The 14,990-nt window shown below is 35.4% G+C and overlaps 1 protein-coding gene across 11 annotated transcripts in view; it reads left to right on the top strand.

The window, feature by feature from the left end:
* Positions 1–2,370: 2,370 nt before the first annotated feature.
* LOC145694440 (zonadhesin-like) overlaps positions 2,371–14,990 on the top strand; it is an 86,973-nt gene continuing 74,353 nt past the window's right edge. For 8 of the 11 annotated variants that reach the window (XM_081770666.1, XM_081770665.1, XM_081770674.1 and 5 more), the window contains exons 1-4: positions 2,371–2,529; positions 7,343–7,507; positions 8,175–8,207; positions 13,294–13,479. In XM_081770666.1, the coding sequence (XP_081626792.1) occupies positions 2,424–2,529; positions 7,343–7,507; positions 8,175–8,207; positions 13,294–13,479 (490 nt within the window). In that variant the 5' untranslated portion in view covers positions 2,371–2,423. The remainder of the gene's footprint in view (positions 2,530–7,342; positions 7,508–8,174; positions 8,208–13,293; positions 13,480–14,990) is intronic. The other 3 variants (XM_081770676.1, XM_081770668.1, XM_081770673.1) reach the window with 3 other exon arrangements.

The following is a 14,990-nucleotide window of genomic DNA, read 5'->3' on the forward strand; positions in this document are numbered from 1 at the left end:
CTGGCTGTTGAATGACGTGAACATGCTCTGAGTAAAGAACTTATGTGGTGTACGTAAAAACGTAGGTTACACGTGTAAATTATGTAGTTTCTGAACTTAACGTACAGCAGACGTATAGCTGAAAAATTTATATTTTATACATATTTTCCGTACAAGTGTTCCGAATAAACGTACGAATGAAAGAACTGTACATAGGCGGTCAGAATCCCACATACAGATGGACGTATGTAACGTATGACTGACGTATGTAACATGCGTATATGTATGTTATATAATAAAGGCTGTGAAATGTCATAAATCCTGCAACGACATGATGAACCTAAGCGGGAGAATGTATGTTGCATATGTATAACGTATGCTCCGCACTGATTTAAGTTACAAACATAAGAATTCCGTATATTTGTACAATATACCACTGTTCGGATAAGGGATTTTTCTCAGTGTGCTCCTTTAAAATTATATAGACAGCATGGAGAATTTCTAGAGCAAAAGGAGGAGCAGTTATGTGGGAGACAGGAATAAAATAAATGTTGGCAGTTTATGTATAAGTAGGTTGATTACCTGAGAACCCATAAATAATTGCTATGTGCACTATGTTCCTGTTTGTATAACACCTTTCATTTTCATTAGCGCAAGTTCTTTGTTTGCTCCTTGTCTTGTCCATGCCATTTGGAAAGAATGGGAGCAGTAAACCGCGACGGCAAAGAGCAGTCAGTTATGAATTACTGAAATAGTCATTTCATTAATATATAGATACTCGAAAACTTTGTAAAATAAGAATTTCATCAATACTATTTGCAAAATAACTATTACATATAACAAATTAAATTAAGAAATAAACACTAGTAAAAAGTGTAAAGAGGAACACCTGAAAATATTGAAAAGTTAATAAATGTTTTGTAGTTTGGAAAAGTACTTATAATTTTATCATTGTATTCCTAGAATGTATTGCTGCTGAACGGTTTGCAAGAGCTACGTAATACCATGTCTTTTAAACGATACAGTACCATAAAGTGTGACTGCAGGAAAAAAAATATATTAAAGTCGCCGGGATCATACTACTGCAAATTATGGATCGGTCTAAATATCAAATAATACTTTCGTTAAAATAAGTACTTTCAAATATATGGATTCAATGTTAAAATACCAAAATCATATGCACAAAAAAATAAAAATAAATGGCGACTAAAAGCAGGGGGCATTGTGGCCCAGTGGTAGAGCGTTCACGTCCGGTGCTTGGAGTCCCTGGTTCGATCCCAGCTCGCGCTGTGTGGAGTTTGTGGTGGACAAACACCGTGCTCGTCGGTTTTCTCGGGGTTCTCCCGTTTCCTGCCACTTACTTCATTCCACCGTTATGAGTCAACAAGTTAATAGGTTAAATCAATTAAAGAACTTCGCTGAGACAACTGATCTTGCTATCTTTTCCAGAAAAATATATAGTAGAACCCCTTTAATCTGTCACCTTTGAGACTGGGGGCATGGTCGGTACGAAAAAAGGTCGGATTATCAGAAAATACAGAAAAATACGGATTTACAGTAAAATAAACTATCTTTGAACTCAAAAATGACTCTATTGTTCTCTATATTAGATACAAATGAACAATAAGCACTAAAAACTCTACAGTTCAATGGAAAATATATGCACAACGAATGAAACGATACAAGAGATCACGGAGCACTGAAGCGGATATGTGGTAACAGCAAGTAAACAACAATGCCGCGACGGCCGTAAACGATAAACTGAGCCAACGACGAATCGGCACAAGTTCGGCTGAGGAGGGCCGGATTAACCAGAGTGGAGGACCAGCCGAGGGCGGACGAGAAAACGTCCTACTGTAATTAAAAATTAACTTATTCTTGAGACCAATGTCGAGTATCTAACGTACTGATCAACGTACTATCAGTACAGTGTTGTATATCTCACTCTGTAATACCAATAAGACTCACAAAATGACAAAAGAATTCGAAGTATTGCAGCGACTGGAAGTTTGCATTATCTCTTTCCTTCGGAATTCAAAGGACATATTAGTAGTCTATTATTATTGGTGTGTGACAAACACGAAAGAAAGATGATAAATAAGTATCACAGGTAATAGATGTTAGGACACTCAAAACTATAAACAAACATCTCCGTGTGAGATTTCAATGTTAAGTAGGTAGATATGAACAAAATATTCTGATGCCACTGGGCTTATCATGTGCTGGGGGAATATTTTTAAATACACGAAAATATTAATGAGTGATATTTGTTGTCAAGGTCATTAAATCCTTGGATGCATCATTAAAATATTACTACAGTGTTAAGGATAAAGAAGAGGAAGAAATTCTTTTTCTATGGTATTTTAATGGTTTTCTTATTGGAATTTAGTTGTCTTGAAAGAATATAAATATTCTGCATCTGATGCTTCATCTATTCAACGAACATGGCGTTCACAGCTAAGAGCACAATTTTGAACCTCTTAATCGCTTCTTCCAGCTTGATTGTGCTTGGAAATCCTCGACCATCTGACTTATTACCTGCAGAAAAAGGTAGGTAGATTTATGTTTCAATGTATTATCGTAAGTTTACTTCCATTTATCGGTAATACTTTGTTCATATATATACACAGGGTGGTAAGAAACTATTCGAACAAACTTCGGCAGCTTATTTCCGACAACGTAACTAGCAAAACGTTCTGTGGAACGTTGGTCAGTAAGGGATAGTTTCGGCGATATAAGGTACCGAAAGCGTGGGGAAATGATCTTCAGAGGGCTGTAATTCAAAAACAACGCAATGTAGAGAGTGCATTGTAGAACATGACACTCGAATTCTTACCTACTCGATTGAAAAATGTATGTTTCAAACCTCATTTCTGCAAGGGATTCCCCAACGGAACATAAGGATTACTTGCCATTTTATAGGGAATCCGTAAATTCTTTTGGGGAATACGTCGCATACATCTTCCGGGGTTTGAAACATACATTTTTCAATCGAGCAGGTATGATTTCGAGTGTCATATTCTATACCACGCTCTCTACGTTGCGTTGTTTTTGAATTACATCCCTCTGAAGTTCACTTTCCCAAGATTTCGGCACCTTATATAGCCGAAAATATCCCTCACTGACCAAAGTTTCAAAGCACTTTTTTGCTAGTCTCGGAGTCGGGAATCAGCTCCCAAAGTTTGTACAAATAGTTCCCTACCAGCCTGCATATATATATATATATATATATATATATATATATATATATATATACAAGGCGTGTTTTTTTAAGTAAGGTCCCTTTTGTTGTTGACACTAGTAGTTCGCGCGCATACCGCAACGAGCGTGTGCGTCGTGCAGAGGCATGCCTCGGGAACAACTGTGCTCAGTTTCAGCTCTGTAGCTGACCTGTACGGTTGTGTTCTGTGGTTTCACAATGTTTGAGACTATCAAGTCGGTAGCCGCGTGCGAGGTTCGCTCAGTGATACGGTTTTTGTCAGCAATAAACCTGTCTGCTGGAGAAATTCATCGACAGATTTGCGAAGTGTACGGTGATATTGTTATGAGTGCAATCAAAGTGCGTAAGTGGGTACGATAATTCAAAAATGTTCGTGACAGGACTCTCAAACTAATTTCCTGGTGTGTCGAGATCAGTGCTTTACAAAATTGTTTCTGAACACCTAAAGTTTAGGAAACTGTGCTCCCGTTGGGTCCCGAAACGGTGTGAAAACGGCAGTGAACCCTTGGTTATCGGAGCAGGCGGCAAGTTTTTATGAAGAGGGTATTTTGAAATTGGTTGAGAGGTATGATAAGTGTTTGAACAAACTTGGCAAGGAAAGTATGCACTTTCTGAAAATACATTTAGTTTTTTTTAAATAACCTCTCGTCGTGTACTTACGTTCAAACGGATCTTACTTAAAAAAAACCGCCTTGTATATATATATATATATATATATATATATATATATATATATATATATATATATATATATAAAGAGTGCTCTAGAAATGGCACCTACAATCAACAGAGCGCTATTGTTGTGTAGGTCAAAATAAAGTGAACATGCTATATAAAGATTTATAGACCGGTGAATACCTTAGCCTAAAAAGGGAATAAAAACGTTCACTATGTCGTAATATTGCATACTAACTTGGAACAATTAGCACTGCTCTACGAAGTCTTCAAGCAGTTACATCGATGATTAAGCCAATAGGTGGTGCTAGTGTCAATGTCTATCAATGTCTTGCCATCCAGAAGGAGCAGATCTAACTATTTGATGGATTGGGAGATCTACGTTATAGTGCTTTGTCTTCCACGCTGCCACATAGTGAGATTCGCGTCTCCAGACTAGTACCCAAAAAATATAACATTATACATACTTTTCGCTTTATCTTGACTTACAGAATATTACTCTGGAGTGTCTGGGAGTCATTTCTAGAACACACCAGAGCTGGCAAACTCGCGTCTTCTCTGAACGTTGGCATCTCTAAAGAAGTGTTAACATGCACTATCGGGGATTCCCCGCATTTGAAGAAAAAAATGATTGCTTTACAATAGATATATGCTAGTAGCGGAAGCGCCTTGTATCTTCCTAATTTGTCTCGTTTTGCGTGTAAATAGAACGCTCAGTTTTCTGTAAACTTTCGTTGTGGAAAGACAACGTTTTGCGGAGAAAGGCCTTCACCGCATATGCACGCCTTTCTATTTTTTGATGATCATACTATAATCGTGTTACTTCTATCTGTAATCAGAATAGAGTATGAAAAGGGGCAGAGACGGAATTTAGACCTATTCAACTCAATGAGAAGAAGGGGTTGGTGAAAGCATAGCTGAACCACCACAGCCATAATTTCCTATGTCAGATCGTGAAGTTGATACGAATTCCGTGGGCGGTGCTTTGGATGAACCTTCAAATACATTAGTTCTCCAAAGGTGTTTACATTGAAATGTTCATGTGTTTTCATTCAGTATAATCTACCTTTGCATACGTAGTTTCAAGAAAGAATAAAGACAGCTTTTGGAAAACAGTATTACAGGTTACGAGCAGAATAAATTTCTAAAGTGTGGGCAATCCCCTTCACCGCGTCTGATTATGTTTTTAAAACGTTAGTTTATTTCTTTGGAATTTCAACACATTTGCGAATTGATTTTTTGGCGTTCGCACAAAAGCAATTAAGACATTTTCTTTATGTTTTTAACAAATAGATACATATGTTATACTGTTGTAAAAATTTCTAAACAAAGTATTTTCAAAGTTGAAATCCATGTGAAGTTATTTTCCCAGTGATGGAATCCCCGTACCGCGTGTGGTTGCGGCAAACAATAGGCGCGTGTGCTTGTGTTAATGAAGATTTTATTATGGTTTTCCTACCTCCTCCAGGATTCAACTCCAAATATTAAATACTAATTGTAAGCACTAGTAACACAGAGTACTGTGAGACATTGAGATGCTGTCTACCCTTTTGAAAAAATAAAAGAACATAGTCTTAGAATTTACTTATTAATTAGAGTTGAGTTGATTTTGAGTTTAACGTCCCGTTCAGCAGCGAGGCTATATGAGACGTGGACCTACTGATTAACGTGGAATCCGAACCACATGAGCTCCCGCCCGGAATCAAACCCTGGTCTCCCACGCCAAAGGCGCGTACACTAACCGCTTAGCCACGGAGGAGCTCACTTATTAATTAGAATCAATATACATTTCATGTAGAAAATGTAGAAATGATTCAGTCGATGATCGCTTGATTAATAGTAATAGTGGTAGAATCAAATTGTAAAATGTATTGTTTTTGAAAACTAGGAGAGACAAATTCTGTCTATGCGAAAGAAGCTACAGAGAGACATCAAGAAATATGTCTCAAAGCGGCTGAAACAAATCGGTGGAGCTTCCATTTGAAAGCGGCCAGCATATGTACTTTTGAGGACTTCTCACACTGAGAAATATTTTCTACTGTGTACTCCTAATAATGATGTTAATTTTCACTGGATCCTGTTTCCATTTCGTATTCCTATTTATGGCACATCCATCCTAATATGATCCTCTTATTTGCACTTATGTTGCTCTAATGTTCTCCAGAAGGGATTTCCATTGAAAATTTTCAAAGCATTCCTACTTTCTTTTATACTGTATACTTTCTTTTATACCTCCGCCTCCCAGACTTAATAACCCAACAATGCTTGCTAAATGTTCTTCGCATTACGCATATAACTTCGTACTTTCACTCACTGAGCGTTTTGAAATGGGTTTGCATATTTAAGCACTACTTCACAAATTTGAGTAAAGCAGTAACCACTAAAACATATTAAAAGCAAAATAAATAAGGCAAGGAAGTGAAATGAATGACAAAAAACTGAAAATTGCTCGTAAGAGATTAATTCTTTTGTATGTTGGAAAAGTCATTCCAAAATTATAAATTATAAATAATGTAATTGTAATTGCTTGGAGTGTTTAGTGTAGATTGATTTATTCTTTCTGAATGTCGAAAAGTGTATCGAACGTTACTTACTTCTTACGTTAGACGAGGATGTTAAAGAGGAATTATAGAATTGATCCAAATCTGCATCAAACGTTTACAATTTTCCAAAGGATGTCACACATTCGAGTTCCCAGGAACCGGAATCACAACAGGAAACATATCAAATCATATCAAACATTAATATTCCTTTCTGCATCAGGATGAGTTTTCAAGAAGAGTGTTTAGTTTTTCTGTGATAGAACTGCGATTTATTTGGATAAAATTATTCACTGTTGCTTCGTCGAACAGTAAACAGGCGGAATTAGTGAGCAACATTACATAAAACATGGAATCAGTAAATACAATAAATCCACTATACATTCCTACTACCTAAAAGCGATTCGAATCATGCAAGGTTTCTTTACCAGCCACCAGAGAGAAAACAATCTACACAAAACTAACTAACTAACTAACTCTAGAGCCTACGGAGCCCGGAGGTTCATCGTCGCGTTCACGAAAGCACTATTTTTAACATTTACTTTAACCACCATTTGAAACATTTATTTGAACAGGAAATTCATTTTTTTAGATTGTGTTACAGCTTTACCTTTCCAGAAACTTAAACTTGCAAGTTGAAGAACAAATTTTCTGTGACTATTCCAAGTGTGTATACGTTTATTGACGCATCCGTTTCTGCACTGTTACATGTATGTACGGATATAGGTATTTTATGAATAGTATGCCAGCCGTTGTCTTCATCCTGACGTTAGTGTTTAGAAATGACGATGAGATCCCCGGCAAATGCTAGTATTTTAAGAAATCAATTATTCTTTTGTATGGAAAAAATATTTTATTTATTAACTTTTTCGTAATTTATATATAAATACATTTCAAGTACAATCCCATTTTTTTTTTCATTTTCCAGTCTGTCCAGAGGGAGAAGTTCCTTTTAATTCTGAGAGCTGCGAAACGTATTGTAATCAGGAAGAGAGGATATGTTACCCTCCTACAAATGGTTGCGTATGTGAACCTGGTTATGTCCGTCAGAGCAAGGAAAATTGGGAATGTATTCCTCTGGAGTCGTGCCCACTTAATAATTATAAGTTAAATTAACTGTAATTAGTACTGTGTCTTAAAGTTGCTATTCGTATTTTCATGTATTGGAAGTGAGTTAGATAATTAAAATATAAGTCTGGCTGCATACATTCGCAATAAATTAATAACGAAAAAGAAGAAAATAAATTTGGAAGAAAGATTGAGGCTCAAAATTACGTTATCTCCAATACCTAATTCTATACTGATCGTAATATAATGTTATTTGATTATAGTTCAATATTTAAATATACATATATATCGGATAATTACATAAATATATAAACCGACCAATAATAATATGGAGTCTGGGACAAATATGTAATTGAGGTTGCATGTAAGCTTATGCCATTCTGAAGATTACAAACATAACAAATAATTGAGTAAGTATTGTTCGGTCTTTCTTTATCTCTGCTTTCGTCACTCAGGCACCTGGATGTAGAGATAACCGAGTTCGAAGTACATAATCTGTGAAGGGTGATCAAATTTTGCATCCAACACCAAAGGCAATGACACTAATAACTCAACTAATAGGGTTATTGTATGTTAAAATAACGTCCAAATTGAAAATGAAGCTAAAACAGATGTGCATACTGATTATACTTTTAAACAAATGGAAAAGAGGAAAAGTTATAATTAGTAATCATTATTTCTTTTATTTACAGCGCCTCCATGGACATTGCCTTCAGAGAACTTGGGTAAGGAATTCGTTTACTTTTTTGGCAATGTTTTGTTTGCTTTTTAATATCGGGGTACTCAAAAAACGATACGATACACGACAAAGCCGAAATTCTTGAAAGATCAAGTTCTCAATTACATCAAACGTTTATTTCTAAAATAAAAACTGCTAAAATATTGCTTGATGGGTTTATTTTGATTACCATTTTCAATTTTCATTGGAGATATGTGTAAAGCAATAGGACATTTTTAAAGTAGAAAAAATCTTAGTAGATAAAATATTCCCTACATTGTTCATGCGTTTGAACTCTATGGAGAAATATGTTATTTCCTGTGAGGCCTTAACGCAGACGGATCTGCAAAGCACACTCAATGCTGGGTGTTTATACCTCAAGGAATAGATGGATAGAGGCTTTTCGTGGTATTATATGTTATTGATTAGACTATAGAATGAAGGAAGAAAGGAATACATTAATGTCATTTTTAATGATAACTTGTATAATTCATTCTTCGTAGTAAAAGAATTTACATCTTTATGCTAGGTGGTACAAGGTATCAATTTGTGTTTACATAGTTAGAATCTACATTGATAATTATAAACGTCCAGCACGGAGCATTAAAGAACGTAATCAATTACAAAGTGATAGCCTATCTCATGTAAGATATCCGCATATTTATGAACTTCTTATTTGAATACTTTACATATCAAAATGAAAGGAAAAATTTACAAGACAGTTGCAGAATCTTGAAGTTTGAAGTCAATTCTAATGATAACTTTGACCAGTGTAATGAGCGTAATTTCTAGCTTCTCTTGTCTGCTAGCTATTATATCCCTTGTTTATTTTTCAGGGCGTTTAAATTGTTTACAACTTTTTGGATCAAATGATCCAATATATTTGAGGCTAAAATTTCTATGTAGGCCTTATATCTGGAGAACTACAGATGGTGATCAGAAAAATGGAAACACCTGAATGAAATTGCAACTTACCAGATTAATATGGTGTCGGGCCACCTTTCGCCTTCAGAACAGCCTTGATGCGATGTGGGATCGAGGCATAGAGGTCGTGAATGGTAGCAAGTGAAATTTTACATAGAGAGAGAGAGAGAGAGAGATAGAGAGAGAGAGAGAGAGAGTGCTCTAGAAATGGCACCTACTGTCAACACAGCGCTATTGTGTAGGTCAAACTAAAGTGAACATGCTATATAATGATTTACGGACCAGTGAATACCTTAGCCTAAAAAGGGAATTAAAAAATTCACTATGTCGTAATATTGCGTACTAACTTGGAACAATTAGAACTGCTCTACGAAGTCATCAATCACTTACATCGATGATTAAGCCAATAGGTGATGCTTAGTGTCAATTTCTATCTATTTTAACTGCCATCTACAAGGAGTAGATCTAACTGTTTAATGAACTGGGAGATTAACTTTATAGTGCTTTGTCTTCCACGCTGCCACATAGTGAGATTCGCGTCTCCAGACTAGTACACAAAAAAAAAAAAAACATTATATATAATTTTCGCTTTATTTTGACTTATAGAATATTACTCTGGAGTTTCTGGGAGTCATTGTTAGATCACCCGAGACATAGCGAACTCGCTTCTTGACTGAACGTTCGCACCTCTAAAGAAGTGTTAACACGAGCTAGCAGGGATTCCCCGCATTTGAATAAAAAAAATGATTGCTTTACAATAGCTTTATGCTCGTAGCGGAAGTGCCTTGTATCTTTCTAGTTTGCCTCCTTTTGCGTATAAATAGAACGCTCAGTTTTCTGTAAACTTTTGTTGTGGAAAGACAACGTTTTGCGGGGAAAGATCTTCACCGCGTGTGCAAGCCTTTCTAATTTTTGATGATCATACTATACTCGTGTTATTATATCTGTAATTAGAATAGAGTATGAAACGGGGCAGAGACGGGTTTTGGACCTATTTAACTCAATGAGGAGAAGAAGTTGGTGAAAGCATAGCTGAACCACCACAGCCATAATTTCCTATGTCAGATCGTGAAGGTTATGCGAATTCCATGGTCGGTGCTTTGGATGAACCTTCAAATTCATTAGTTTTCCAAAGGTGTTTACATTGAAATGTTTCGTCTGTTTTCATTCAGTATAATCTACCTTTGCATACGTAGTTTCAAGAAGGAATAAAGACAGCGTTTGGAAAACAGTATTGCAGGTTACGAGGGGAATAAATTTCTAAAGTGTGGGCATTCCTCGTCACCGCGTGTGCTTATGTTTCTTAAAAAATATCTTATTTCTTCGCAATTTCAACATATTTGCAAAAGCATTTTCGGGGCTCATACAAAAACAATTAACACATTTTCTTGAGGTTTGTAACAAATAGTTATATATTAATATTTCAAAACCAAATACCTTCAAAGTTGAAATTTATGGGAAGTTATTTTCACAGTGATGGAATTCCCGTACCGCGTGTGGTTGCGGCAAACAATAGGCGCGTGTGCTTGTGTTAATGAATTTTATAACGAAATATGTAATTTTATTATGGTTTTCCTTGCTCCTCCAGGATTCAACTCCAAACATTAAAAGCACAAGTAACGTAGAGTGCTGTGAGACATTGAGATGCTATGTACCGATTGAAAATAAAGAACGTAGTTTTAGAATTTACTTATTAATAAGAATCAATATACATTTCATATAGAAGTAATAGAAATAGTTCAGTCGATGATTGCTTGATTAATAGAAATAGTGGTAGAATCAAATTTGTAAAAAGTTTTATTTTTGAAACCTGGTGAAGACAAATTCTGTCTATGCGAAAGAAGCTACAGAGAGACATCAAGAAATATGTCTCAAAGCGGCTGAAACATATCGGTGGAGCTTCCGTTTGAAAGCAACTAGCACATGTACTTTTGAGGGCTTCTCACAGTGAGAAATATTTTCTACTGTGTACTCCTTCTAATAATGATGTAGTTAATTTTCACTGGATCCTGTTTCCATTTCGTATTCTTATTTATGCGACATCCATCCTAATATGATCCTCTTATCTGCACATAGGTTGCCCTAATGTTCTTTTCCAGAAGGGATTTCTATTGAAAACATTCAAAGCATTCCTACTTTCTTTTATACTGGATACATGACTTGTTCACCTCCGCGTCCCAGACTTAATAACCCAACAATGCTTGCTAAATGATCTTTGCATATAACTTCGCATTCCGCATATAACTTTAACTCACTAAGCATTTTGAAAGAGGTTTGCATATTTAAGCACAACATCACAAATTTGAATAAAGCAGTAACCACTGAAACATATTAAAAGCCAAATAAATAAGGCAAGGAAGTGAAATGAATAATAAAAAAAACGGAAAATTGCTCGTAAGAGATTAATTCTTTTGTATGTTGGAAAATTCATTCCAAAATTATAAATTATAAATCATGTAATTATAAGTGCTTATGTTAGTGTAGATTGATTTATTCTTTCTGAATGTCGAAACGTTTTTCGAACATTGCTTACTTCTTACGTTAGACGAGGATGTTAAACAAGAATTATAGAAATGATCCCAAAATGCATCAAAAAGATTACGACTTTTTCAGAGGATATTACACCTTCGTGTTCCCTGAAACCGGAATCACAACAGGAAATATATAAATTAATATCAAACATTAACATTCCTTTCTGCATCAGGATGAATTTTCAAGAAGAGTGCTTAGTTTTTCTGTGATAGAACTGCGATTTATTTGGGTAAAATTATTCACTGTTGCTTCTTCGAACAGTAAACAGACGTAATTAGTGAGCAACATTACATAAAACTTGGAATCCGTCAGTACAAGAAATCCACTATAGATTTCTACTACCTAAAAGTGATTCGAATGATCCAAGGTTTCCTTACCAGCCACCAGGAAGAAAAATCTACACTAAAGTAGTTAACTAACTAACTAACTCTAGAGCCTATGGAGCCCGGAGGTTCATCGTGGCGTTCACGAAAGCTCTCCACTAAATTCTATCCTTAGCCAAGTGGACCCAGTTTTTACTTTGTATTCCTATTTCTGCGAGATCCATTTTAATATGCGCCTACGTCTCCCATGTGTGCCTACGTCTTACTAATGGTTGTTTTCCGATTGGACTTTGAAACCGATCCTAATTACTCCCATCCTGGCTACATGATCGACCCACTTGAGCCTCCTAGATTTGATGACCCTAACAATGTTTGGTAAACCGTATAAATTATGTAGTTCCTCGTTATAAAATTTCCGCCATTCCCCATTCCCGTTCTTCTTGGGTCCAAATATACGTCTCTGGATCTTGTTCTCTATTATTTTCAGTCTACATTCTTCCCTCAGGGTAAGCGACAATGTTCCAACACTCATTAAGACTACAAGATTTGATTTGAAAGCACTATATTCGCAACTATGTTTAAAATACGATTAAATTTATTTTCAATGTTTCACATGTTTTTATGTAAAGTGTATACCTTTGTATGTTGACAAGAAGTTGTTGGAGGTATATCCCATAGCATTATCTCCAGTCAGCTGTGATACAAAAACCAATGGAATTGCTAGCAACATTGAAATTCTTTATTAGCTCTTATCACACTTCAGGAGACCAATCGTAATGTACAGCCCTCTTATTTTACATATTTCAGTAATTCAGTAGAAATATAATTTTGGAATTTTGTCCTTAATTTACAGAATTAACATGATTCATTTCGGTGGAAAATATAAATTTCAAAATATTGGCATTTAAACAGACATAAAAGTAAATAGTGTAACCCTTAAATAATCACTTAGATCAATAATTCTTCTTCCTCTTCTGTTGTACATAAATGTTATAGTGTTTAGCCCGATGATAGAGCACATTCAAATATAACTACCTTAATATTTGTTTTATATATATATATATATATATATATATATATATATATATATATATATATATATATATATATATTATGCTCAATTTTCTGCAAATGACCTGACAATAAAGGAAAAATATCTGGTGAAGGTGATTGTGACCCTAGCCTCTTGGTCAAGATAATATAAAATTATGTAAAAAATGAATATATTACAAAATATAAATACTACAAGATATAGCATTATTGCCTGTAGAAATTGATTCGAAAGATATTGATTTTGCTTATTATTTCTTACAGTTAAATGTGGAGAAAACGAACATCCCACTGATCCTACTGATCCTAGTGACGTCGAAATTTCTTGTCAAGATTTGCGAGTATTGACCGACGTCGGAGTAGGTTCTATTTCTAAGAGAATATGTACGTGTAATGTCGGTTATGTTTTGAACCAGAAAACTGGAAAATGCATTCCACCATCACAATGTGGTAAGACAATGTATTAGTTATTTCTATTAGATAAAGTCCTATACTCTGTTCTGTGGTTTCCTAGTTTCAATACCTAGAGCATGTATTCGCACCCTTTCCACCAAGAAAAATGTATGTCACCATTTCTAAGAAACTATATATTAATTGATGTTTGATACAATATGATAGATAGATAGACAGACAGACTTGGAGACAGACAGATAGATGTCGAAAACGTTACATAGAGACCTGTAAGGAAATCTAGTCTGGGGTCGAAGTTATCTTTGTAACGGAAGAGTGGTCTCTTCGTAACATCGATAATAATAACCAGATACTGTGCATCATTCATGGTCTTTTCGTAACATTCATTGCTACCACTTCACCTAAAATCATAATTTGTAATTCCGCATTTAAAAGTCAAGATGGCTTATTTTCGATTATGTACTGAGATGCACTTACGATATGGTGTCAGTTAAGTTTATTTCTGTACCTTCAGCTTTCTTCGTTTAAGATATTTCTCAGTAACCATCTTTTTCTCACTCTCTATATTTCTTTGTCGTCTCTATATAAAGATAATTTATAATGTTCAGTCGAACTATCTCATGCTCGAATTGCAAGCGCTTCTCATATAGGTCGGTCAGTATAGGAAAGATAACATGCTAGCAAATGTTTCCTCTCGTAGACGGCTAGTAGTTAAATGAGGACATTAGTGAGATCAGATTAATCATGGGATGACCAAACTCTTTTATGTGAGTCTGTGTACTGTACGAGTTTCAACTGGAAGCAAAAAGAAAGAAATCTAAATAAGCAAGCAGTAGTACCACGTGTACACCGCGTGAAGGAGTTGGGTTTGTATGGTGAAATATTTTCTCAGTACTGTAACCAGAAATGGTAGTAGATTTCAAGCACTTTAGCTTTTCGTAAAGAGTTTAGAGTAGAGAGAGAATGTTTATCGAGAAACTTAATTGGTTATAAAACTACTTCTCGGTATCAGTTATTATTCCACTTGTATGGAGATCAATATTGAAACCGAAAGTGTTAATTACTACCACTTCAGTTTAAATAGAATATGGGCGGAAGCGATTGAACCAGTTACTGAACCACTAAATCGATTCTAAAAAGCGCTTCTCGATCAAGGTTACTAGAGAACAGGTCGCCTCGAAACACTTCGGTTTAAGTTCGGAGGGAGTCTGTGAAGATCGTAATACGTCACCCGTAGACCAAACACACTTGAGAACTCTATGATAATCCTACAGTTTTAAATGCACTAAATAGAATTAGAATGATTATTTTAGACAATAATCCTGGCGTACTGAAAATTAACAAAAACTTAAATACTGTCGAGAATAAAGACTTTATTTTAAGTAAATTTCTTTTAAAATATGGTGCTCTACGTACTGATGAAATGCTGAAGACAATGACCGAGAACAAGGATGTGCTTAAGTCAAGTGTGCTCCATTGAGACACAATCAGCAATGGAAGAAGCTGGACTGGCGTATATAGCAGGTTGGCTTGCAATAATAATAATAATA

The sequence above is a fragment of the Thermobia domestica genome, chromosome 9 (assembly GCF_964235325.1).
Source record: "Thermobia domestica chromosome 9, izTheDome1.hap1.1, whole genome shotgun sequence".
NCBI lineage: Eukaryota > Metazoa > Arthropoda > Insecta > Zygentoma > Lepismatidae > Thermobia > Thermobia domestica.